Source organism: Amblyomma maculatum, chromosome 3, assembly GCF_055883805.1.
Source record: "Amblyomma maculatum isolate TAMU_Amacu chromosome 3, ASM5588380v1, whole genome shotgun sequence".
In the NCBI taxonomy this organism is placed as follows: Eukaryota; Metazoa; Arthropoda; class Arachnida; order Ixodida; family Ixodidae; genus Amblyomma; species Amblyomma maculatum.
In genome coordinates this window covers 63802897-63825712 of record NC_139346.1, presented here as the reverse complement: position 1 = coordinate 63825712, position 22816 = coordinate 63802897, and the positions used below count along the sequence as shown (strand labels likewise).

Sequence of the window (22816 nt, the reverse complement as noted above, 5' to 3'; positions counted from 1 at the left end):
ATATCTTCAGAAGAATTGAGTGTGCCTCATTACTGTAGAAAAAGAAAATAAATAACTTAGCCACTTAGAGAAGCAAAATCGAACAAAACAAAATTTAATAACCATCAATTGCACGTTAATTTACTTACCCCGCGTCGCATAAAATGTGGCATTAGCGTTGAGGATGTAGCACTAAAATCAGAGAGATTAAAGCAACAAAGAAAGGTTTTGCTAAATCTCGCGGAGTCGAACACGACTACTTTGCAATGCCAGGCGAGGACACTACCACCCATTCACAGAACCGCACTGCTTCCTTCCAAATAAATGTGGACCTAACGTATTCATTTTTAGGTATTAATGTTTAGGTGCGTTATTATAAACTAATTTCGGAAGTAACAGTTAGGTGAGTAGCAAAGAACATTTCCCCTTTGCCGATCTGCGATGCGGCTCTCACTGGTAAGTTCCTTCGATCATACGGCGCTGCCACGACAGATGGCACGAGCGTCGCGTGATTCAAAAGGCTTATACACCCAATGATTCATTCATTCATTTATTCATTCATTCGTCCATTCATCCATCGATCCATGCATCATTTTCAAAGCATTCTGTTTCAAATGCTATTGCGCTGGACTTTTAAAGGCGAAGCTTAAGCGTCCGCCGATTTTCCAATCCTTCGTCTGGGTACGTGAATCAATCCTTCGGTACACATCAGCAGCGAGCTTCTGTACAGTTTCAAAAATGACAGGTTGTTGATGCCTTAACAAAATAACGGCATATATCACGAAGCAAGCGATCACTCGACAAAGTGCGTCACCTACTTTAAGCTTCAAGCCAAGGGATCTAGAGGAGACGCTTCAACAGCAGACCCCAATGACGTGAACATACTCGACAACTCTTTGAAAGGTTACGTATACTTGCGCGAAGAAGACAAGACAAAAAAGGCACATATACGACATGTAAATGTCTTTCATGTCGACATGTACATGATGTCGACATATACATAACGAATATGTGCCTTTTTTGTGTTCCGTCTTCTTCGCGCAAGTAAACGTAACCTTGCAAGGATGAAGCAACTCGCCCAAACAAGAGTTCAATTCAGTCGTTCAGTCGTGTCCGACTCTTCGTTACCCTATGGACCATGTCACGCAACGCTTTCCGGTCTCTCACCATCTTCCCAACATCACATAACTTCATCTGCAGTGCCTCGAGGATGCCATCTAACCATCGCGTTCGCTGCCTACCCCTCCTCCGGCGACCCTCAACCTTTCCCAACATCAAATCTTTCTCCAGCGACTCCTCTCTTCTCATCAGATGACCAAAGTAGCTGAGCTTTAAAGGGCCCCTGAAACGCCATTTACGGTCGTATTTTGATGCTACATGTGTTTAGAGGTGGTCTTAGTGAGCATCGAGATCACATTCAAAAAGCTCTGCGTGTTAGCTATAATTTACAAATAATTTTTGAAAATTGCCACTCGCAGCCGACTTGGGCGACGCACCACCGTGCGTTTTCAGCCGCCCAGCCCATGCGACGTCATTGGGGTTAGCGTTATCATTGGCCATGGCCATATGACGTCACGTGTAAGTTTTGCAATTATAGATTTTAAAATTAGCACTATTCTTCCTGAAAGAAGTATTTTATTCGTTAGTTATTATTGTATATTAAAGAAAGGTAAGAATTCTGCGCGCATGTTGATGGAAATGGAGCACTTCCGGTCGAGAGATCCGTCTGCTCGCAAAAGCACGTGTTGTCCGATTGTCAGTCTTGAAATCTCGCGATCCCAACTGCTGCTGCTTTTTTTTCTGGTCTGCAATGGACCACAATTGCTGTGTAGTTGGCTGCAAAGCCGAGGACAGGAAAGGTGTTATAATGCGACATCGTGTCCCTACAAAGCAAGGTGTCACGCGGGAAAGCTGGCTCCAACGCGTCGGGCTGTCATCGTCGGACAAGCGCCAGGAGCTCAGAGTTTGTGGCCGCCACTTTTCCGCTGACGCATACCAGTACAATCCCAGTTTGGCGCAGCAAACTGGCCTCAACGTGAGACGTCAACGCCTAAAGTCCGACGCTTTGCCGACGCAGTTTCTCCCTGGAATGGTAAGTTTTCTGGGTTGCGAGTTATTGTGGAAACACGCGTAGCATGGCTCGGAGTCTCGCATGGAAGTGCATGAAGCCTAACGCAAGTTTTGCAGGCGCAGATTCCTTCCGCGCAAACCGCTCTTGCGAGAGGACAACAAGTTAATGCGCTGAAAATGTATGAAAGGAAGCTCTCGCCCTGCGGCGCGTGGATAAGGAAAAAAAAAATAAATATAAGGCGAGCTGCGCACATGGAACCATGAATTAACATACAATAACGTGTACGCGATCACAACAATCGTAGTATAGGGTTAGGGTGGTCGACTGCTGTGCCCAAGGCACAGCGGCCGCTTTTCGACGGAAGCGCATGCAAGCAAGGTGCCCGCGTACCGGTGCGGACAAAAGTAAACGGAGCACGCTTTTTCTTCTATCATTTTTCACTCGGTGCATATTGAAATTGGTAGTCGTGGTATGTGTGTGGACAGGTAGTAGACACAAGTGCCCCTTCACGGACAAATATTTCCTGATCTCCAGTGCGGAAGGCATTATTTTAATTTGACTGAAAAAGCCTAACTGCTCCGTTTACTTACGTCCGCACCTGTACATGTGCTGTGCGATGTCACTCAGTGCTGTGCGGCGCCTCGTCTGAGTCGAATTTGGGGCGTTGAACCCCATAAACCAAACCTGACTTGTAAAAAAAAAATACCAGCACACTTGTAACAATACAGACCAACTGCACCCCCCCCCCCTCATTCACCTAAAGAAATGCTTATTTTACAGTGCGCTGTCCAATCTTGATCTTTGCCTTTTAACACATGTATATGCATGTCTTTCTCATTCATGAAGCGGAAAATTGAAGGGGAAATTGGCTCATTATGATACAATTAATGAAAGGAGCCAACAGTCGAGTCCAAGGTAAATGTAGGTTTTTTTTTTAATACTTTTGTGGTTGATATTGATCAGAATTAGTCCTGTAACGATTTTAGGGAGAAAGATGATTAAATACAAAGTGGAAGGAAAAATAACATGCGGTATATAGATAAAAAAAAAAAAGATATCCCCTATGTTTACCTTGCACTTGCAGACTGTTAGCTCCTTTCATTCTCATTCATGTGCAGAATAATAAAACTGCCATTAACACAATGTTGATTACGCACAAATTTCCTTTCTTTTCCTAGCATGGCAAACCATCGCCAGGAAGCCCGAAAGGCCTCAGCACTACACAGGTTTCCTCTGGACAGGTTAGCACTGTGATCACGGTATTAATAACAATGTATATATACTTTTATATGTATATTTATATTTATATTTGTGTATATTTAGGCTTCATATATAACTTTGGAATATGTTGCAGACATATATGATGGCTCTATTGCTAGAAGCTATATAAACTAGCACAACTGTTGCTATGTCTTTATGCTTTCTTGCAGTTATGTGTTCAACCATTGCTCCAGGCACCTACAGGAGGTAATCCAAACACCACAGATCTTCCTGTAGAGGTGAGAATATTTTAGATAGTTTTTTGTCCAGTGGATGACGCAAGTCTTTTGACATATGTACATGCTTAATTTTCAACTGTACTGAACAAAAGGGTGGCTTTTTGGGCTTGTTGGTGCGTGAACATAGCGAGACTGTAGCGCAAAGCAGGTTTTTAGACCTCATCTTCACCTTCCACCCTAACCGCATTTGCTGGGCCTACCAGCCTCGCAGTAATAAACCTGTACTGCCGTATCATTCCGCACATTCAAAACTCGTAAAAAGAGCCATCGTCAGCTTGTGTTTCCAGAACTCTCTGAAAAAGTCGTGTATCCACAAGATAACTGAAAGTTTTAAAGAGCAATCCACAAGGTTGACTAATGCTGGGTACCCTGCCGATGTCCAGGTATCTGTCGCCGAGAAACTTCTGAGAAAATTCAATAGTAATCAGTGTCAACAGCCTCCGTTGTCCGATGGAAGAAAACGCTTTGTTGTTATGCCGTATATGCACAGAATTTCACATAATCTAAAGAGAATTGGACGTAGGGCAAACACAACTGTCGTATTTTCAGCTCCAAAAAAAACTCGCTTCCTTGTGCAAGATTGGCAAATCAAACAGTAACGGAGCACGAGCTTGCACGACTCGTCATCTGAAGCCTTACGTCAGTTGCATTGAAGGTGTTGTGTACAAGATACCTTTATCATGCGGTGGCCACTACATCGGACAGACAGGACGGTGCCTAAATCAGCGATTAATGGAACACGCACGTAACGTCAAGAATGGGAAGGGTAGTACTCTTGTTGATCATATTCTTTCTTGTGAATCGAAAACTTGCAAACCGTACTTGGAACAAACAGTTGTGCTAGCAAGAAATTTTGACATGACCACGCGAATGATAATTGAAGCTGAGAAGATAAATGCTTGCGGAGAGACTTGTGTTAGCACTCCGTCTATTAGTTTATGCGATAAAGAACTCTCTTTTCTCCGGCGGTGATACTGTCAGCACAAGTGATTTCCTATCTTTGGCGTATAAATGTGCTGCATGTCTGAAATAAAGATTGTTGGAAGTTAGCGCTCGTGTTGTTCGTTCTTCTCGTGTGTCCTGTCTGCTTTGCGCTACAGTCTCGCTATGTACTGAACAGCTTTGCATTATATTGCATGTGATGGCTCTATTGTTCGAGTAAGTAAGCTATGCAAATTAGTGCAAATGTTATGTCTGCTTCCATGCACAAGCTCGATCATCGCTTGAGGAACCTCCTGGAAGCAATTAAAATGTAGCTCTTCCTGTAGAGATGAGATTATTTTGGAGTTCAAATAGTTAATTTTGTTTAGTGGATGATGCAAAGCTTTGGTGTGCACTGGCACACCAAAAAAAGAAGCTCTGAGCACATATATTAACTGGATTAACATGGGAGACCCGCCGTTCAAAAATAATGAGCTGTTGGGTTGGTTCATGGAACAGTGTATTAATCTACTGTCCTGCATTGTGTCTTTTGTTTGTGCTGCTAACATGCCTCCAAATTTTTCAGAGCTCTTGAAACTCCACAAAATACAGCTTGTCTGTGCAAATTTTTTAGTCATATCAGTTCTCCACTTTCAGAATATTTGTGTATGTGTAGCAAGTTGACGATGTTTGCATTTTGTTAAGGGCAGTTCACTTTATACAGCACCTGAAAATGAAAGCATGAAAAATTTCAAATCTGCAACCATCATTATAATTATGAATATCTGTCTGCAGGAAGCATCGCAAGCGGGGCCTTCAACTACTCGCACGCATACTGTGGCAACACAGACAATGTGGGAGTGCAATTCTGTTGGTAAGTCATTATTGATAAAGCTGTTGTAGTGTTGCGAAAATGCATTAAAGAGAGCTATATGATTGATTACATTAAACGTAGACGGGGTGCTTGCCAATAATTCTAAATATATGAAATTTTTTCAGGTACACAGGTGTCTATTGGACTTAAATCTCTAGTCAGCACCAAGGTCCAAACAGAGAAGCCTGCCACCAGAGAAGTCGGGGTAGAGGCCGACCAGGAAACCTGTACAGCAAGAAAAACGCACCTAACTGCAACGGTACTTGATCCGCTACCACCTGTGCCAGGGCATTTTCAGCCTCCTCGTGGCTCAACACCCATCCCGATGGAAGTAGATGACTCTGTGTGCACCGAAGACGACAACGAGCCGCTAACTGCAGGCAGGGACCTGAGTTATGTGCTGCCATCTGATGCCAGCTTCTGCAGGTATTAGTATTTCCACTTCAACAGAGTTTCAATATTTAAAAACAAAAGCCCCAGCTGCAGACAGTCATGATATAGTGCATTACACTGCAACTGTAGATAGGTTGCACTTATTCAAGCTAGCTCAATGACATACAAGTAAGTGTCTAGTAGGAGCATAAAAGTATTCAAAATTTCCTAGTTTAGTTCTTCAACAGCATAAAAGCAGATGTCAAACGAAGATATAGAAGCATACTACATTTTTAGTCTGTGCTTAAATTTCCTTGTCCCTGTTCGTGCTGTTTCTCCTTTGAAATGGATGTCACCTAACTTTTCATCTACTGCAGCAGATCCAAGTAGTGCATGTTCACAATTATTTAAGCCAAATCAGATGCAGACTTAAACTTTCAAATACCATGCAGTTCAACGAATAATGTTGCAAAGTTCATCTAAAGCCCTTGCTAGCTTCATTCTTGGAGTGTTTCAAAGACAGGATCAAAACTGCAATACCCCACAGTGCACGGGATGGAGGGCTTGGCTGCAATATGGGAAATGTAGTTTTGCAAGTTGTGCACAAACAAGCATATAACGCAGTGGTGACATAGCATCGATGTCATAGCCTCCTTCCTTGTTCTTAGGAGTGTGCATGTTGGGATGTGACGAATATATGCAGGATGGCAGGAGCCATTAGTCTGCTTCCCTGTAGTGTGCGGGACGTTCATGGTGGGGCCAAGAAGCAGAAAAGGGAGTTGAAATATATCTGAATTATGGCATTCCATACTAATCATGTAAATAAGTGAACAAAATGCAAAGCTGGGAGCTTGATTAGAAAGGGGCCTATACCGGGCTACGGTAGCTTCATTGGGAAGTGCTTGGTACCCTTTCCTGTGGTCTGGTAGTTACTGCTATCACTGGCCGCATGTTAAAACAGAACTTCTTTCAGCCACTTTTGTGCATTTGCTGGCTATGGCAGGCAAGAAAATTTGTCATTTCAGCACTGTTCATTAGGCAAAAAAAGAAGAAAACGCGACGAAATACATAGACATGACACGTATGCTACGTCACCTATGTGTCACATGTTCACTCATTCAAACCTGCAAATATACCCTTCCGGTGACACAGTCAATTCGAGTGATAGCGTTCATAACTCTCATGCATGGCTTGACATGATTAAGGATGTGGTAATACTCACAATGGGTCAACAAATATTGCCTTGATGAGTCTACAGAGACCATGCCTCATACATACCTTGCACACCACTAATCTCGGATGTGGTGTTAGGATATTCACAGTTGCTTCAGCTAGCAAAAGGGCAATTTTTCCTTACATAATATGGTCATGTTTTGTCTGCCTAGTGTACATTAGTGCTGTCTTTAGAGCTACTATGGAGCCATCACATGCACTTTGCCGTTTAATTTTGCACAAATATTTGAACAAGTCACTAAGATGCACAAGGATATTTGATTCTGTTGTGAAAAAAATATAAGTTGCGTAGCCATAAAGTGTACCTAATTTTCCATGGCATTTTTCTGTTCCCTGTTGATAGACCGAAAAAAAAAAAAATGCATACCTACAATAAACTTTGACAGCACCTTTATTTAGTACATTTTACAGCCAAGACATTCCGAGATGAACATCCACGGCTGCTACGTATTAGTTCATAATATTAACAATCATATGGCACTAATCGCTGATGTCACTGCACTTCTTTTTCAGCGACTATCAGCAAGAAACGGCCCAGTCAGAAATTGAGGAACCCCTTTACAAAGAGCGGAAATTCATTGTGTTCGAGGGTTGCCTGCGGCAGCTTCTTGAGACCTGCACAATGTGCGGGCAAACAAGAACCCTTTACTTCAGCATAGTGGGAAGCCTTGTGACTGTGAAGGGGACATGCTCACTGCAGCATTCTTTCCTCTGGAAAAGCCAGCCACTGGTTGAAGGAAAGGCAGCCGGAAATGTCCTCCTGGCTGCAGGCATCTTGTTCTCTGGCTGCGGTATAGCTTCGGTTCTTCGGTTTCTGCAATCCATCGGGGTGCAAGGCATCACAGAGAGGACCTACTTCAACTACCAACGGGCATACTTGCTACCTGCCATAAATGAGGTTTGACAATAAGAATATCTCTCATACAACATTCAAGTCAAAGTATATGTTAATAACTGCATAACTAGATGTCGCATCCTTTCATGACAACAACTTGAAGCTACAATGCAACATATAAAACACATAAAATGCTTCATATATGCAACAGCGGAGGCATTGCAGTGCAATGCACCTGCTATTGCACATCTCTGTTGCCTTTGGCTACATGTTTAATAAACCAGCTGCATGCTCTAGTACTGAAGGCATAATTTTTGCAATATATATTTTTTAGTAAATGTGCTGTGAGAAAAGTGAAAAGCAATGCAGCATTTGAAACCTGCCCCCCTCATCCTAATATGCATTAAGGCAACCACATGACTGCAAGTTTGTAGCCTCTAAATTGAACATCTCCTTCTTTGCAGCTTTTTCAGCAAAGGCAAGCAGAACTTGCTAGTGAGCTTGGGACAACAACAGACCTGGCAGGGGATGGTCGCTGCGACTCGCCAGGCTACAGCGCAAAGTACATGACTTACAGTGTACTGGCTGTGCAGAATGGAGCCATTTTGCACACAGCACAAGTTCAAGTCGGTGAGGTAAGCCCGAGTCAGAACAATATAATGATTCTTTCCCAAATCAATTCCATGCTTGAATTTCCTGCCCTGCTTCAATGACTAAAGTGATGCCACACCCTAAACTTCAGCCAATAATGAAGAGCACGCGCAAGGCCACTGAACAAGAAATTCAAACATGGCACAGAACTGGTTTTGGAATCATAATTTCTAACCATTTTTATAATATGCTAACTACTGTTCACTTGTGCAGTCACCAGAGGTGCCAAACAGTGTTTCGATGGAGAAACAAGGCCTGATCAAGTGCTTGGCAGCAGTGGAAGACATTGGAATCGGCATTTCTTCACTGACTACAGGTACCATCCAATGTTCTTGCACATGTTAGTCTTCATTACAATAATATATGTCAATGTCACCATCATTTCATCAAGTGTTTAGTCTGATTTATGGGGTCCAATAAACCAAATTAACTCTATAGCTATGAAAGGCGCCATACTAAAGATTTCAGAATAATTTTGACTCCCGGTTATTTAATGTGCCCTGAAGTAACCCAGATGCTTTGTGTTTATCCTCCACCGAAACAGGGCAGCTGCAGTTGGGAGTAAACACGAGTCTCCTGGCTCTGTAAGTGGCAAGAATTAAACCAGCAGAATAAACATTTAGCTTGTCTTACTCTTGCAGATAGATACAAACTGGCCCAATTTATAGCTGTGATTACACAAATAGTCTGAGATTAATGTACTATCATTAAAAAGTGCTGTGTTTACCTCTGCTCTTACCATTTTGAATGGGCCTCACAGTTCCTTTTCTCCCTTTTCTTTCTTTTTTTTTCTTCATAGACCGGCACCCAGCCATCAGGCGGTACTGCAGGACAAGCAGACCAGGCATGAAGCACTGGTTCGATGTCTGGCATATTGCTAAAGGTAAAGAACCATATTTTCTCCTCTCCTTGACAAGCTTGTAAGCATCTCTTTCCTCGTGAAATGTAGGTCTCAAGAAGAAACTGCTTGCCGCCAGCCGCAAGCATGTGATTCTTGCAAGGTGGATTCAGTGCGTTATCAATCACCTCTACTACGTGGCTCGATTGGGCAAGGGGAATGAGGAAGTGGTAATCAGCATGTGGAGAAGCTTGCTAAATCATGTTTGCAACAAGCATCACGGACATGATGGTCCTTACAAGCAGTGCCTACATAAGCCACTTCAGGACAGAAAATGGCTGAAACCAAGTATGTAGCACTTCAGATCCTATATAGAATATCTATACAGCTCTTTTCGCATGACAGTGGTGGGATTGGTGATGGGCCTCCAGTAGTAAGCTGTGTGTCTCTTTCTCAGCACACATCAGGTGAAACCAGTTATGCCTGTGCACATTAGCTGGTAGGTAGCCTGTGAAAATTTGGCAGCAGCCTCGGCCTTCTTGCGTTCTCAGCCCTAGGTAGCTGGAATACATAGTATTTTAGGGCAGCCTTGGTGCAATTTAATCAAAACCTGTTAGTCTGTAGCAGCACGTAGGAGGCTTATTGCAAAGGTAGTTTGGCACAATCGGCGCAGTATTCCCACCACTGTAATGATAACATGGCATTCAAGCGTATTGGCTAATAACCCAATATAAACAATCCATTTCTAGCATCACAAGCATTCCTGGAGCTAAAGAAAATCGTGGAGAGCCCACTGCTGCTTCGAGACTTGAAACAAATTTCTCCAAATGCACAGACATTTTCACTGGAGTCATTCCACAGCGTGCTCAACCGATTTGCTCCAAAGTCAAATGCTTATTCAGAAGAAGGGATGCAAGAAAGGTACATAAGCAACAAAGAGCAGCGAGAAAACAAGAGTCACATTGCCTGCTTTATTCTTCAGGACTCGCCTGGCTGTGCTGCATTTTAACGAAAATGTTTCAAGGCAACAAGCTTCCACCCGGGCTGGCGAGGAACGGTGGAAAGTGAAAACTTCTAAAGCAAGGAGGGGTCACTTCACTGTGAGTCAAGTGAAGGAGGAGCCAAGCTACAGTAAGTAAGCCCAGCAATGAAAACTGATCACTAGTTTGTGCAAATATGATTCACAATGCAACAGTCGAGCCCACTTAAACGAACATGATATCATGCATGTTCACAGCTGTGCATTTCATGTTAGACGGTGCAATAGCTCTAATGGGTATTTTGATAATTTTACCCTTGAATGAACCATGGTTTTTGCTTAGAAGTGTTATTCAATCTCAACTGTATTTCCTCTCCAGGGGCTAATGTGTTTTTTTGCTGGGGATAAATACTACAGTACAAGAGTGAAGTCTATTTCAAGCTCTTGCTTACTTAACAGGGATATGGTGTAGTATAGGCAGCTCTAAGATGTATGCTAAGAGAGGACTGCTTCCTTCTTTTTGCACAGACTATGTTGAAGCACTGCTGCAGGACACGCTGGAGCGCGCACGAAGCTCATATAAAGAAAGCTTCCAGAAGAGGCCCCAACCCACTCCTCATCACATGGCTGCAATGTATGAAAGGCCAGAAAAAGCTGACCTCATAGCCTCCAAAAAAAGCCGGTATGCAAGCACAGCCACCCCGAGAGCCATGAGCAATGCCACAGAGTAAGATTAAGCTGTTCTGCCCGCTCACTACTGACAAAAACCAACATGCCAGGATGTTTGGTTTGTGGGGTTCAACGTCCCAAACCGACTCAGGCTATGAGAGACACCGCAGTGGAGGACTCGAAATTTCGACCAACCACCTGGGGTTCCTTAATGTGCACTGACATCCCACAGCACACGAGCACCCAGCTTTTCGCCTCCACTGATTGATTGATTTGACCAGAACGGCTACTCTGGATTTGTTGCCTTTGCCGCTGACGTAGGCTCGGTAGTTTAGCTGATTTATGCAGTTTGTGCCTGTTTCTTGAAGCATTATTGCTATGGGTAGGGTTTCTTCTTGAGCTATATTGCTGTAAGAGTGATTTCTTGCTCTTATAGCCTCTGCAGTTCCATTGTAATATTGTGGTGGAATTCGAGTGTTTTTCTTGATGCGATATGGTTTGTCCTTACTGTTGTGGCTGTCCATTTTGTTCAGCCATTAAGCATTCTACATCGTTCGCAAGTCTTTCTCGGAAATTATTGAACTCGTCAGCTAGGCACTACAAATGGCTTCCATGGCCTGCTTCATCTCTATGATTATGCTCTCTGTTCTGTCTATTCTGCTGTTCGTGTCTCTCATTGTTGCTTCAAGTGTTTCCTTTGTTACAAAGTTGTTTTCTGGTTTCTCTGCACACCTTCACTTGGTGGGTGGAGGTTTGTTGGAGCTTGTCTTTCCCCCATTGTCGTTTGGTGTTCTAGGGGAGTGTTTGGATGTGGAGGAGGAATCATTTGTTTCTTTTAGAGGAGTGACAGTGGGTACTGCAGTATTTTTAGGAGTGTGGATTTCCTGTCTGAGCACCGAAAAGTGGCCGCCGAGGTTGGAATTTGATCCCGCATCCTTGGGCACAGTAGTTGAGCACCATAACCCCTGCACCACACTGGCGGGGCTAACATGTCAGGATGTCTAGCGAGATGAAAGAAAAAATTACAACGATTCAACGCTGCTGAACCAAATATTGAGCAAAAGCATTAGCAGCGGGTGACCGAGCGTTCTTCTTCTCTTTGTTTTCTTCCTCAGCCCGTATATAAAGCCCCGCTTTAACCAAGGCGTATGAACGTGCCTTAGTGGCCTATAGGGGTAACGTGAATGCCAGGGTCCTAGCAGGCTGATTCTGACATAACCATCCCATGTGGAACGACAGACCCAAGTTGGCAGCTTCTGCCGACCACTTGAGTTCGTAGCCCACGGACGCTGCAATGCAAGGATTCGAAAATCACCTAAGGTTGTCGGCATCGCACAGTACATGGGTGCCATGCATTCATCAAAACATGGCTGTTATGGTTGAAATCAAATGTGGGTCCCCCAGCCCAGTAGTCAAACACCTTAGCCTATGAGCCACCTTGCCTGAAACGGTGAGCAGTCAACTTCATGATGGCAATGGATTTTGTTGGGACAAGGGCAGCTTTGGCCAAAGAGCATCCTGACATAAGGTTTCGGAACTTTTTCATGAATGGATGAGATGAAAGAGACATTTTGTTCCAAATTCAGAAGCAGCTGTTTGGTTGCATTCAGCTACTCGATACGGCATCAAAGAAATCTTCCTAATACCCATCTCCAAACTCAGACATCTAAGCAAACGCGGAGGGACCTGTCAGTTAATTACATGGTGTAGTAACCCAGAAGAGAACTGCATGATGCTGATCTCAGTGACATGACAAGCTGCTTCTATTTTGTGTGAATGCCTCTTGCAACCTGTGTAGAGGTTTCCTGACACCATGTAATATGAAGTGAAGGCAGATGAATGACGGGTGCCAGATCCTCCTGCTCCAGGGGTGAATGCTCTACTGCAAAGGATTGAAGCTTTCCACCACCAGCTTCAGAAGCTAGACAATAAGGCAGTGAAGATGACAGCAACACTGCAGTTCGAGTTGTCGTCCGAGCAGCCGAAGGCAACCGTTAGAGAATGCTACCATATCATGAACAAGAGAGCCTCTGTATCAGCATAGAACATCGACTACAGCCGCACTTCAAAGTACTGCAAGTAATGAGAAGCAATGCTTATTTTGTCAGACAAAAAGTAAGCAGAGGACTGCGTCTCACAGAATAAGCGTATCCAAGGAGGAAAAAACTCCTAAGATGGGCCACTGTTTTTGTTGCTTAAAGCGAGAACACCTGATAAAGGACTGTAGAGGTTGCATCAAATGTGATTGATGTTCAAGACATTCCAAGTCTATGTGCAGTCTGAACTACCAAGGTTGAGATCGAGAAAGTCTAGCTTGCACCGGTGAGCTTTACATTGAAGCAGACTGACTGCTAAAATAGCAGGGATGATCCAAGGCATTGGGACTGATCTAGAAGACTGAAAGGCATGTTCTCATTCAAGTCTCATGGTAGTATCCATTTTACCAAGCAGAATGAAGTCATAAGCAGTTTGCAACTTCGGGCTGTAGCAAAGTTATAAACATGACCCGTTGGGTGTGGTTTGAGCAAAGATCTTTTTGCAAGTCCTGTGAAATGCCAATCTTCACTAAGCTCACTGCCGTAACATTTAAAAAAGTTTTTTTTTAACGATATTTATTGCCTCAGGGCATCAGTAAGGTATGAGATGAAGAATGAGCTAATGATTAAATGAATGGGAAAAGGTTGGCTGATTTTATGAAGTCCAAGAGTGAACGATGATGTGGTCCCTCAGTCCAAGTGAGATACGAGGCAGGATTGTTGGCTGAAAGGCCAGCTATCGTCAAGTGCCGGATACGTGTTGGTTTCAAAGCTGGGCAGACCCACAGCAAATGGTGAATGCCGGCTTCAACATTTCCGTCATTACATATCGGACACCCTGGGTGGGGATATAAGTATCAGAAATGAGACAAATGAGACCACGTCAGAGTGACAGCTGGTGTGATGGCAACCCCTACCCTGATCCTCTTGTTTTCGCGGTTGTTTTCGCCATGCAGCGGTTTCGCTGCTACCTGTACGGAGAGCCTTTCGTAGTAGTAACCAATCACCATTCCCTATGCTGGCTACTCAATCTCCGTGATCAGTCTAGTCGCCTAACCCGCTGGGCACTTCGCTTGCAAGAATACGACTACAGCATTTCGTTCAGAAGTGGCCGGGTTGCCACTTGCCACGACGGAATGCGACGCGGACAACTTTGATCATTACGTCGCTGCTTTATCTCAGATTTCCAGATACTCACACCTTTCGAACAGAGGAACACACCGACCAGCATCTGGAGTCGTTCTTAACTGCTGCTCAGGACCCAACCTCGAACAGCCAGTTTTGCCTATGTGATGGCCTGCTATACAAGAAAGTTTACTCGGACACTAGCCTTCGGTTCCTTTTGGTAATACCTGAAATCCTCTGTCTTTCTGTTTTACGCGTCATGCATGATGATCCAGCTTCGGGACACCTGGGATCTTCGAGAACTTTGTACTGCACTCAGGAGCGATTCTACTGGCCACGGATGCGCCACACGAATTACCAGTATGTTGCAAGCTGTCCTCAGTACCAGAGTTGCAAAGGTCCTACTGGTGTTGCACCAGGAATGTGGTGCCACCCAAGGCTCCTTTTGAGAAAGTAGGAGTGGACCTTTTGGGTCCTTTTCCAGAGCTGCATGGAGGCAATCGTTGGATTGTTGTATGTGTGGGCCATCTTACTCGCTACTGTGAGACGGCCGCTCTTCCCGCAGCTGCAGCATACCAAGTTTCCCTGTTTAAGCTGCATTCAGTCATCTTGCGACATAGTCCCCTGAGAGTTGTTATAAGTGACAGAAGTCGTCAGTTAACTGCCGATGTAATTGAAGAACTGCATTTATGTGCATCTGATTTCAGACATTCGACCCCTTACCACCCTCAGACAAATGGTTTAACTGAACGCACCAATAGAACTCCCACGAATATGCTTGCCCCCCCCCCCCCCAATGTATGTCGCATCGGACCATAAAAATGGAGACTGTGTTCTTCCGTTCATAACATACGCCTTCAACGCTACCAGGCATGAGACCGTAGGATACAGTCCATTCTTCCTCCTGTTTGCCCGCTCCCCTTGACACACCCTCAACACCATCCTCCCATTTTGCCACTCAAGATGACCCGTGCTTAGCCAAAACTCTTTGCTTTGTCACCTGTTTTGTGTGCATCGTTCCTTGGTCTCAGAAACGTTGCGTTACGTAGAGATGTCAAGAGTGTTACGTCGTCTGTAAGCCAGGCGGAATGTTTGTAGGAACTTTGACTGATGAAGTGGAAACACTATCACTGCTCCTTGTTCACATGCAGCTGTTTGCTTGCAATCAGCTGTCTGATGCGCCAATGACAGATTCTTTTGTCCTGATGAAGTCTCCAACCTCAAGATATTTTCCCCTGCTCAAAGTGCAGTCAGAGACCTATTCCCCAGCTATTTTACCCGTATGACCGGAGCACAAAATTGGGAAGGTGTGTACCTGGTGTTTCACGAGTGAGAATCCAGTAGCATCAATGACAATACTGCTCCATGACTCTTCACAAATTCAGCCTGGAATCGGAGAGAAATTGTCTTGCACGATATGATCCCCAAAACTTGACTGCAGGCAATGCCTGGGACATCACCTGTCCAGTGGGTCCCCAGTGAACATGGTGAAAGCAAGAACACTGGTAGGAAAGTAAACAGAATACAAAACATTAAGAAACCTAACAAAGGAAATGCAACCACATCTTGCTGGAGACAGTTGGTAATAGATACTGAATAAGAGGGCTCCTCAAATGCTACTTGCGTTGTAATGCAAGAAATCTGTAGAGGTGGCCTTTACGAGTATTCGAGTTAAATTAAAAGCTTTGTGTGGAGCCTATCCTTTACAAATAAATTCTAAAAAGTGCTCCGGGCAACACTCGAAACCGACTTGGGCAGCACATGCAAACCTCGTCAATAATGTCAGTGGGCCCTTTACGTCACTGGCAGTACCTCATCTGGGAGATAACTGGCAACTAGCGCTTGGGTCATGTCTGCCACCTCTTCACTGCTCGAACGCCAATTACTCCCAGCTTCCCACGTTATGTGCCCCTTTTTCTTCCTCGCCTTTTGGCACATCACAAATGGTTGCACGAAGGAAAGCCCTGCACGACAAAAGCACCTTTCCAACAACCGACTTCAGAAATCTCACCGTGGGTCAACATGGTCATGAAGAAAAGCTTCTTCAACCATCGTTAAAAGTTCACCAGCCAGTTTCACAACCACCATAGCGCAGCCAGTTTTAAAATAAATAGGTCTCGGAGTGTAGTGCTACGAAACGCTAAATGTAGCCAATGACTGGCTGTAAAAAACGATGTTGGGAGGTTACACATTAGACAAGCTGTGCTTTTTTTGCAAAATGGGAAGCCCTCAAATATCTCTCCTTTGCTGGAACCTAGCCTTGAAGGAAAGCTTTCTTGGACTTTTTGCACAGAAAAAGGATATTTCGTTGCATAACAGGCCAGTGTCTAGTTCGGACTGAAAGACACATGCAAACTTCTTGCTTACTGATGATAGCACAAGATGATCAGTTCGATCTGGAAGCTCAAGGGTGAGCCAACGAAATTGATCACTCACTTTAGTGCCACAGTACAGACAGCCAGCAATGAAAAATAGTGAGGTTTCAGACAAATACTGCAGAGCTGTCATAAAAGGAAATATTTTCAGTGTAAAGAAGTTTATTATGCCAGCTCTAAAACACCACTGGAAAAATGATAACAGTTCATGAATGAAACTGCATCTGGATATAAGCAACAGACACCACGATTATCAACAGTCAGCAACACACATTCCCACTGCTAGCATGACATACGTCCAGCTACCTAGATCTCCTGCACACCATACGAAATCAGGCGGAGCACAGCAATGCAATCTCTAAAATACATGAAGCACTCTCCAAAACTCGATGAATTCTTCATCTGATGGTGAAAACAGCAAGACTTCTAAAGGAAACTGCGGATCAACAACGTGCAACCAATGGCACAGGCCCTGCTACACCTACGAAACAAAGGGGAAGCAGAAACTGAACAAGTGCACCACCTGATGTCACAGAACCAGTGCGAGGACTTGGGTGTAGCTTATTGTAGCCATTCTCCGGCTTTGCATGAACTTGAGGCAAGCCAACAAAGCCATCTGAAGATCGATACCCAACGCCAATGGTTCAAGCAACAGGACCCAATTCTGTGGTATCATCAGCAGGAACTTTGAACAAGCTTCCTGGGGCATAACCTTTAGCAGATATTGTAGACAACAAAGGCTCAAATGTTTGTGGGAGTACTTCATGCAACATGAAGGCAGGTAGTGAGAAGAAGCAAGCAATGTTTCAGAAAACATTAATGCATATAGCAAGGATATGTCACAAGCTGCCTCACATATAGAGCGAAGTTATGGGATTTCTTGCCTCATATATAGAGCGGAACTAACGGGAGAGCATGCTTCGACAAGACGCTCCGGGGCAGCGACCGGCGAGAGCACATCCTTGCCGGTCGGGCCGCAGTACAACCAGCAGAGAGTATAAAAAAGGCAGACCGGAGTATGCCGCAGCAGTGTGCCCTGGGCCTCCCTCGTGGCTGCTTGCCCCAGGAAAGTGTCGTGTTTTTTTCACAGAGCCCGCGACCAACTTGTCGTCCCCCCTCCCTGTACGGCCGCCGCTACCGACCAACTCTGCAACTACGATTAGATAAGAAGGCTGTGGGAATCTCTTTTGCTACAGACTGTCGGTTAATTGAATATTCTTTTCGCCTTTGTTTAAACCTTGATCTGGCTTAGTATTTTACGCTGTGTTTTTGTGTAACTCTCGCCCTTACTATCTCTGGAATACTTGCTTTGTTATTTTATAGTCTTCTTTATCGCAGTGTTTGCTCATTGTCGGCTTTTTCTCGTGTCATTTACCGAGTCGTTTTTTATTACTATCATGTCCTGGTGTTTTATTTTTTTTTTATGCAGTGTAATTTGGACTACTACCTATAAATGTTCCCATTGTATGTTGAAAAAAGTGACGCATAAATTTATTCCTTGATCACACACCAACACATTCACTTCACTGGTTGATCGGCCTAACTTTTAACTGTGTTCTCAAACCTCATAGAGGGACGACGGGTAACCGTAAAGGGGATCTCGCGCCTCTGTTAATCGTTAAGGTGGGGTTTGTGACAATATAGAACAGACCAAAACTGCAGGAAAGGTATTACATATGCTAAAAAATTACAAAAATTACAAAAAGGTCAATGAGCTGCAAGGATTCATCAGATTTGCCAACTTTAATAAAAATTCATGGCACAGCCTGCATACTCTAGTGCAGTGAAAAAAACTGCTCACCCCCCCCCCCCCCTTCAAAAGAAATTGCATGAGTGCACTCAATTCTGCTTAGGTGCAGTAATGTGAAAGCACTGCGAATTATGTCACACTGCTTAAATTGGTCCGACATTACGCTAGCAAACCTCGGCCGCACTCTTCCAGATGGCGTATGTGTATGCCATATTTACCCAGGTTAAATGAAGGAGTGGTGCAGATGGAACTTCATGAAGATGACAATGTTCGCCGCACAGCTGAACAGAATGTTGTAGTTTGAACTTGATGAAGACAGCGATGCTTACTGCACAGAATGAGAGTTTGTTGCAAAGTGCATTGCTCGTACCGTAGACGGGGAAATTCCTCAGCCCACACAACCAAAGCAGAAGCCAGTGGAGGCCGCTTGGAACCGTCAAAGCCGACAGCCCACCATCACACACCCACGTAGCTGGTCGGAATGCTCTGCCCCAAGGCAGGTGACCTCTTCCCCTTGTATAAGTGCTCCCTTCTTCTCTCCTTGCAAATTTCATCGTGGTCTTTTTCTGTAAAGCTGTAAATTCTTCAGTTCTGTTCCTTCTTCCTGGTGCTCTGTTCTATATTGCCTTTTGTTTTCCTTTGACTATCCTGCATAGATAAATAAAATGTACCTGCATAGATAAATAAAATGTAAACACCAACACTGGAAAAAGCGGCCATGAAAAGAAGAAGAGGAGATATGCGGATAAGAAAAGCGACAGAAAAAACTAGAAACAATCTCAAAGAAACAAGACAACAAGCCAAGCTGTCGACAAAGTTCAGGCCCCAGGCTCCAGAAATTGCAAGAGAACAAGTTAAAAGTATCCTTATCAACAGTGCCAAACGAATGAATTATGAAAGAAGCTCCTCGCTCTATAAAATGCCAGAGGGATAAATATTAGAACAGGCAATGACAAGGTCTCCCAGCCCGACTAAGTGATTCCTGCGGTACAGGCCCCAAAATGAGAAGCAGTGGCTACCGTAGCTGGCAGAATTCGTGTACATATATTCACTGTGAAAGGAGAGCGATGTAATGCACAGTTACATACAGCTGATAATCAAGGAATAGGGGATTATGTCCAGGCATGACAGCTTGTGATAGCCGAGACAGCTAAAGTAAGGCTTTTAGAGCATTCGCTCTACTCCTCCCATGCACAAACCTCAAAGTGAATGCAATGTTGACTTTGAACTTTCACGCTGTGTAGCAAACAATGTCATCTTTACAGCTCAGACATGAGAGCACTATGCTATCGCCACAACCTATCACACCTCGTAGTAAAACTAAAACACACTCTCGCACTATACAGTAAACATCGCCTCCATCAATTTCTAACTGCAAGACATTTTCGTGCGCTGCAATGATCATAGTCTTAATGTTTCATCTACTCCTTCTCCTTCATTAAACTTACGGAAATACACCATGCACATACGCCACCTCACTAAAGACGGAGGCTGCAACCGTGCCAGACAGCCTGCCGAGACCATTGAACAAAGAGAAGCCAGACTAGCCCATTGCCAAAAAGCTGAGCAAGAGTGCAAGCGAGCCAAGATCGAAGCGGTAGCAACAACTGTGACTGCGGCCAATGGCGAACGCGTCCTTGAATCAAATTTCATAACTTTTTGAAAACATGTAGTGCTGCCCCTACACTTTGGCAAACACACCTGAAAGGGACCAGCTATTACTGCAGCTTGGAGATAAGAAATGTGACACCCTGCAAGCATATTAGACTGTAAATAAATTCGAATTAATAATTCAGATCAGCAAATGCAGGAACAAAAGTCGTGGTTTGATCTGTGCTTCACCTGTATTACTCCACTGCTGGAATGGATGTATTCTGCTATCTGTTGTCCTGTATTCACGGCTAGGAGTATCAATAAACAAACCTTCAAGCACTCATTTCATTGTGTCAGTATTGATCACTCACACACTCGGTATCAATCAAAACACAGAATGCTTGTGCTGCCTCGGCAGAAGCATTCTGTGTTTTGATTTTAATTTTTTTTTCTATAAATTCCATTCCAAATAAATGTTTATGGTAGATGCTTGGAAGCATGTGCCCAAGTAGACTTGGCAATGCTTAGCATTGTCCTCCATTCTGGCTTGTTTTTGGATGTGTATATATATATATTTTTACTAGGAATTGAACTTTCTCCCCAGGTTTTATTTTTCACTAGCTAACAGTTCTACACCTTTCTTGCTTACACATCTACAAGTTCTGGCACTTTAGAGAAATGCGATGTCTGTTCTTAAACAGTGCCACAAAACAGACACTCGACAAAGTGGATAAATTGGCGTTCATAAAATAGCATTCTCAATTTTTCCACCTTAAAAGTAAACGCACTTCCATGCACCACTCGAAGCAGTGCGCCTGCACACGTGATAAAGTTTAGAAGCCAGCATGCAGTGAAGCGGCAATCACCTGAGATTAAAGGGGAGGGTGCCTGAATCCCACGTAGCTCGCCGACGGAAATTGACGACGAACCCGGCAAACGACGCAGGCTGGCAGCACCACCCTGTTGCCTTCGCCCAGCCTGCCCCAAATCCACTTCGTAAACAAGCGGTAGGCTATGTAGCGGTGCTGCCTGAAAATACCACGCTTTACAGTAAACGGATCACACACACACACACACACAAAATAATAAAAAATAATAATGAGAATCTGTCACCCGACGCTTCCGCACTACCTACTTGTTCACATCTCCGTCTTCATCGATATTCGCCCCCTCCTCCTCTAGAGCAATGTGCACAGCCCGAAGAACTTCGGGCGTTAGGCACACGCTTTGGAACGCTGGGTGGCTCGTAATGCAGCCGATGCAGCCGCCGTGCACCACCAGCACCTCCGGCATGCTGCGGCAGCACACATCTTCTTCATGTGTGGGCATGCGTTCGCAGCAGCCGCAGCGGCACCTGCGCATAAGCAAAATGTGAAAAGGCCCCGAAGCAAACACGAAACGGCATTTCGTGAAATAAGAAAGTTGTAATAACTTATGTGCAGTGGCGCGCGCGCCACGGAACGCACCATGGTAGGCCGTCGTCTCCGCCGCCAGCGGGTGGTTCAGACGGGCCAGTCGATGGCGTGCTGCTGTCACTGCTGTCGTCGCTGTCTAGCGGATCACGAAACGGCGTGTAATCATAAGGGTCGAAGTCCAGCTCGGCGGCAGCTTCACGCAGCGAAGCTTCAAGCTCGGGATCCATGCGTTCCATGGCGACCGACACGCGAACCGCAAACACGAAGGGGAAGAAATCGGAGCACCACCGGAAGTAAACAAACCGAGAGTCGGTGGCGTCGCTGGCGTCGCTTCGTGACGCATTATGGGCGGGGCGTTGGCCCAGACATTTTCTTTTTTTTTTGGCCGGCGCATGGCGTGTATGAGTTGAGGGTTACAGCGACGGGAGAGGAGGAGCGTCATTTTTAATATGGAATATCTGCGTTATTAAAGATGTTAGCCTAAATTTTTTTTGCGCTTTGCTGACTAGTGAAGGGCGCCGACCGCTCGTGTGCTTTTCTTAAGCACAGCTTCAAGCTTTTCATGGGCCCTTTAACTTTAAAATTTGACCCTCCAATCAGCAGTCAGGGTTTATGATCGACAATATCGATTGATTTGATCTTCTGGCATTCCAAGGCACTCTCAAGAGTCTTCGCTAGCACCACAATTCAAACGCGTCAATTCTTCGGCGGTCAGCCTTTTTCACAGTCCAACTCTCGCATCCATACATCACAACTGGAAAGACCATAGCACGAGTTATACGGATCTTGGTTGGCAGACTAATGTCTCTGCTCTTTACTAGGCGGTCAATGCTAACCATTGCTCTCTTTCCCAGAAGCAAGCGTCTCCTAATTTCATGGCTGCAGTCTCCTTCCGAGGTAATCTTGGAGCCCAAGAACAGAAAATCTGTCACAGCTTCCACTTCTTGTTCATTGATGCTCCAGGACTTGATAGGGCAAGACGCCATGATCTTTGTCTTTTTAATGTTCAGTTTAAGCCCAAACTTCTCACTCTCTTCTTGTACGCGCATCAGAAGTCTTTTGAGTTCCACTTCACTTTCTGCCATTAAAGTGGTATCATCCGCATATCTAAGGTTGTTGATACGTTTTCCAGCAATCTTCACTCCAGCTCAAGACTCGTCCAGACCGGCCTTTCTCATGATGTCGACATATACATAACGTATATGTGCCTTTTTTGTGTTCCGTCTTCTTCGGACAAGTAAACGTAACCTTGCAAAGATGAACCAACTCGCTCAAACATGAGTAATACTCGACAACTCTGTCTTAATTAGTGCACAAAAAAAATGATTTTACTCAGATTTGCTTGAGAGCGTAATGGCGAAAGCCTTTCTTCGTTCTCTTCTTCCTCTCCTGTCTATCTTATTTCTACTTCCCCTTTCTTGCATGTCAGAGAACACGCCATATTTCATGGCTTATTTTTTGTCTTTTTCATCCGAACATATCACGAAGTCCTTACCGGGGAAATTATGTTGACGTCCGAACAAATTGCGATGTCTCACGGACACATCTCGCAGATTCTCGCGGAGACATCTCGCAAGCGCGAGACAAACTATGAGCCTAGG

General features: G+C 44.5%; 2 protein-coding genes across 2 annotated transcripts; one reads left to right on the top strand and one right to left on the bottom strand.

The window, feature by feature from the left end:
- Positions 1-1314: 1314 nt before the first annotated feature.
- Positions 1315-11150, top strand: LOC146194873 (uncharacterized). Its single transcript, XM_084597576.1, has 13 exons — positions 1315-2071; positions 3229-3291; positions 3481-3549; positions 5266-5344; positions 5470-5770; positions 7463-7847; positions 8249-8419; positions 8649-8751; positions 9235-9318; positions 9385-9621; positions 10023-10194; positions 10256-10404; positions 10781-11150. Exons 1-13 carry the CDS (start codon positions 1790-1792, stop codon positions 10981-10983), a joined length of 2298 nt encoding a protein of 765 aa, XP_084453702.1. The 5' UTR covers positions 1315-1789; the 3' UTR covers positions 10984-11150.
- On the bottom strand, positions 7639-21451 carry LOC146194872 (uncharacterized). Its single transcript, XM_084596656.1, has 4 exons — positions 21267-21451; positions 20936-21154; positions 20667-20829; positions 7639-7763 (listed from the first exon to the last, which is right to left on the bottom strand). The coding sequence occupies exons 1-3, from the start codon at positions 21449-21451 to the stop codon at positions 20673-20675; spliced, it is 561 nt and encodes a 186-aa protein (XP_084452782.1). The 3' UTR covers positions 7639-7763; positions 20667-20672.
- Positions 21452-22816: the final 1365 nt, after the last annotated feature.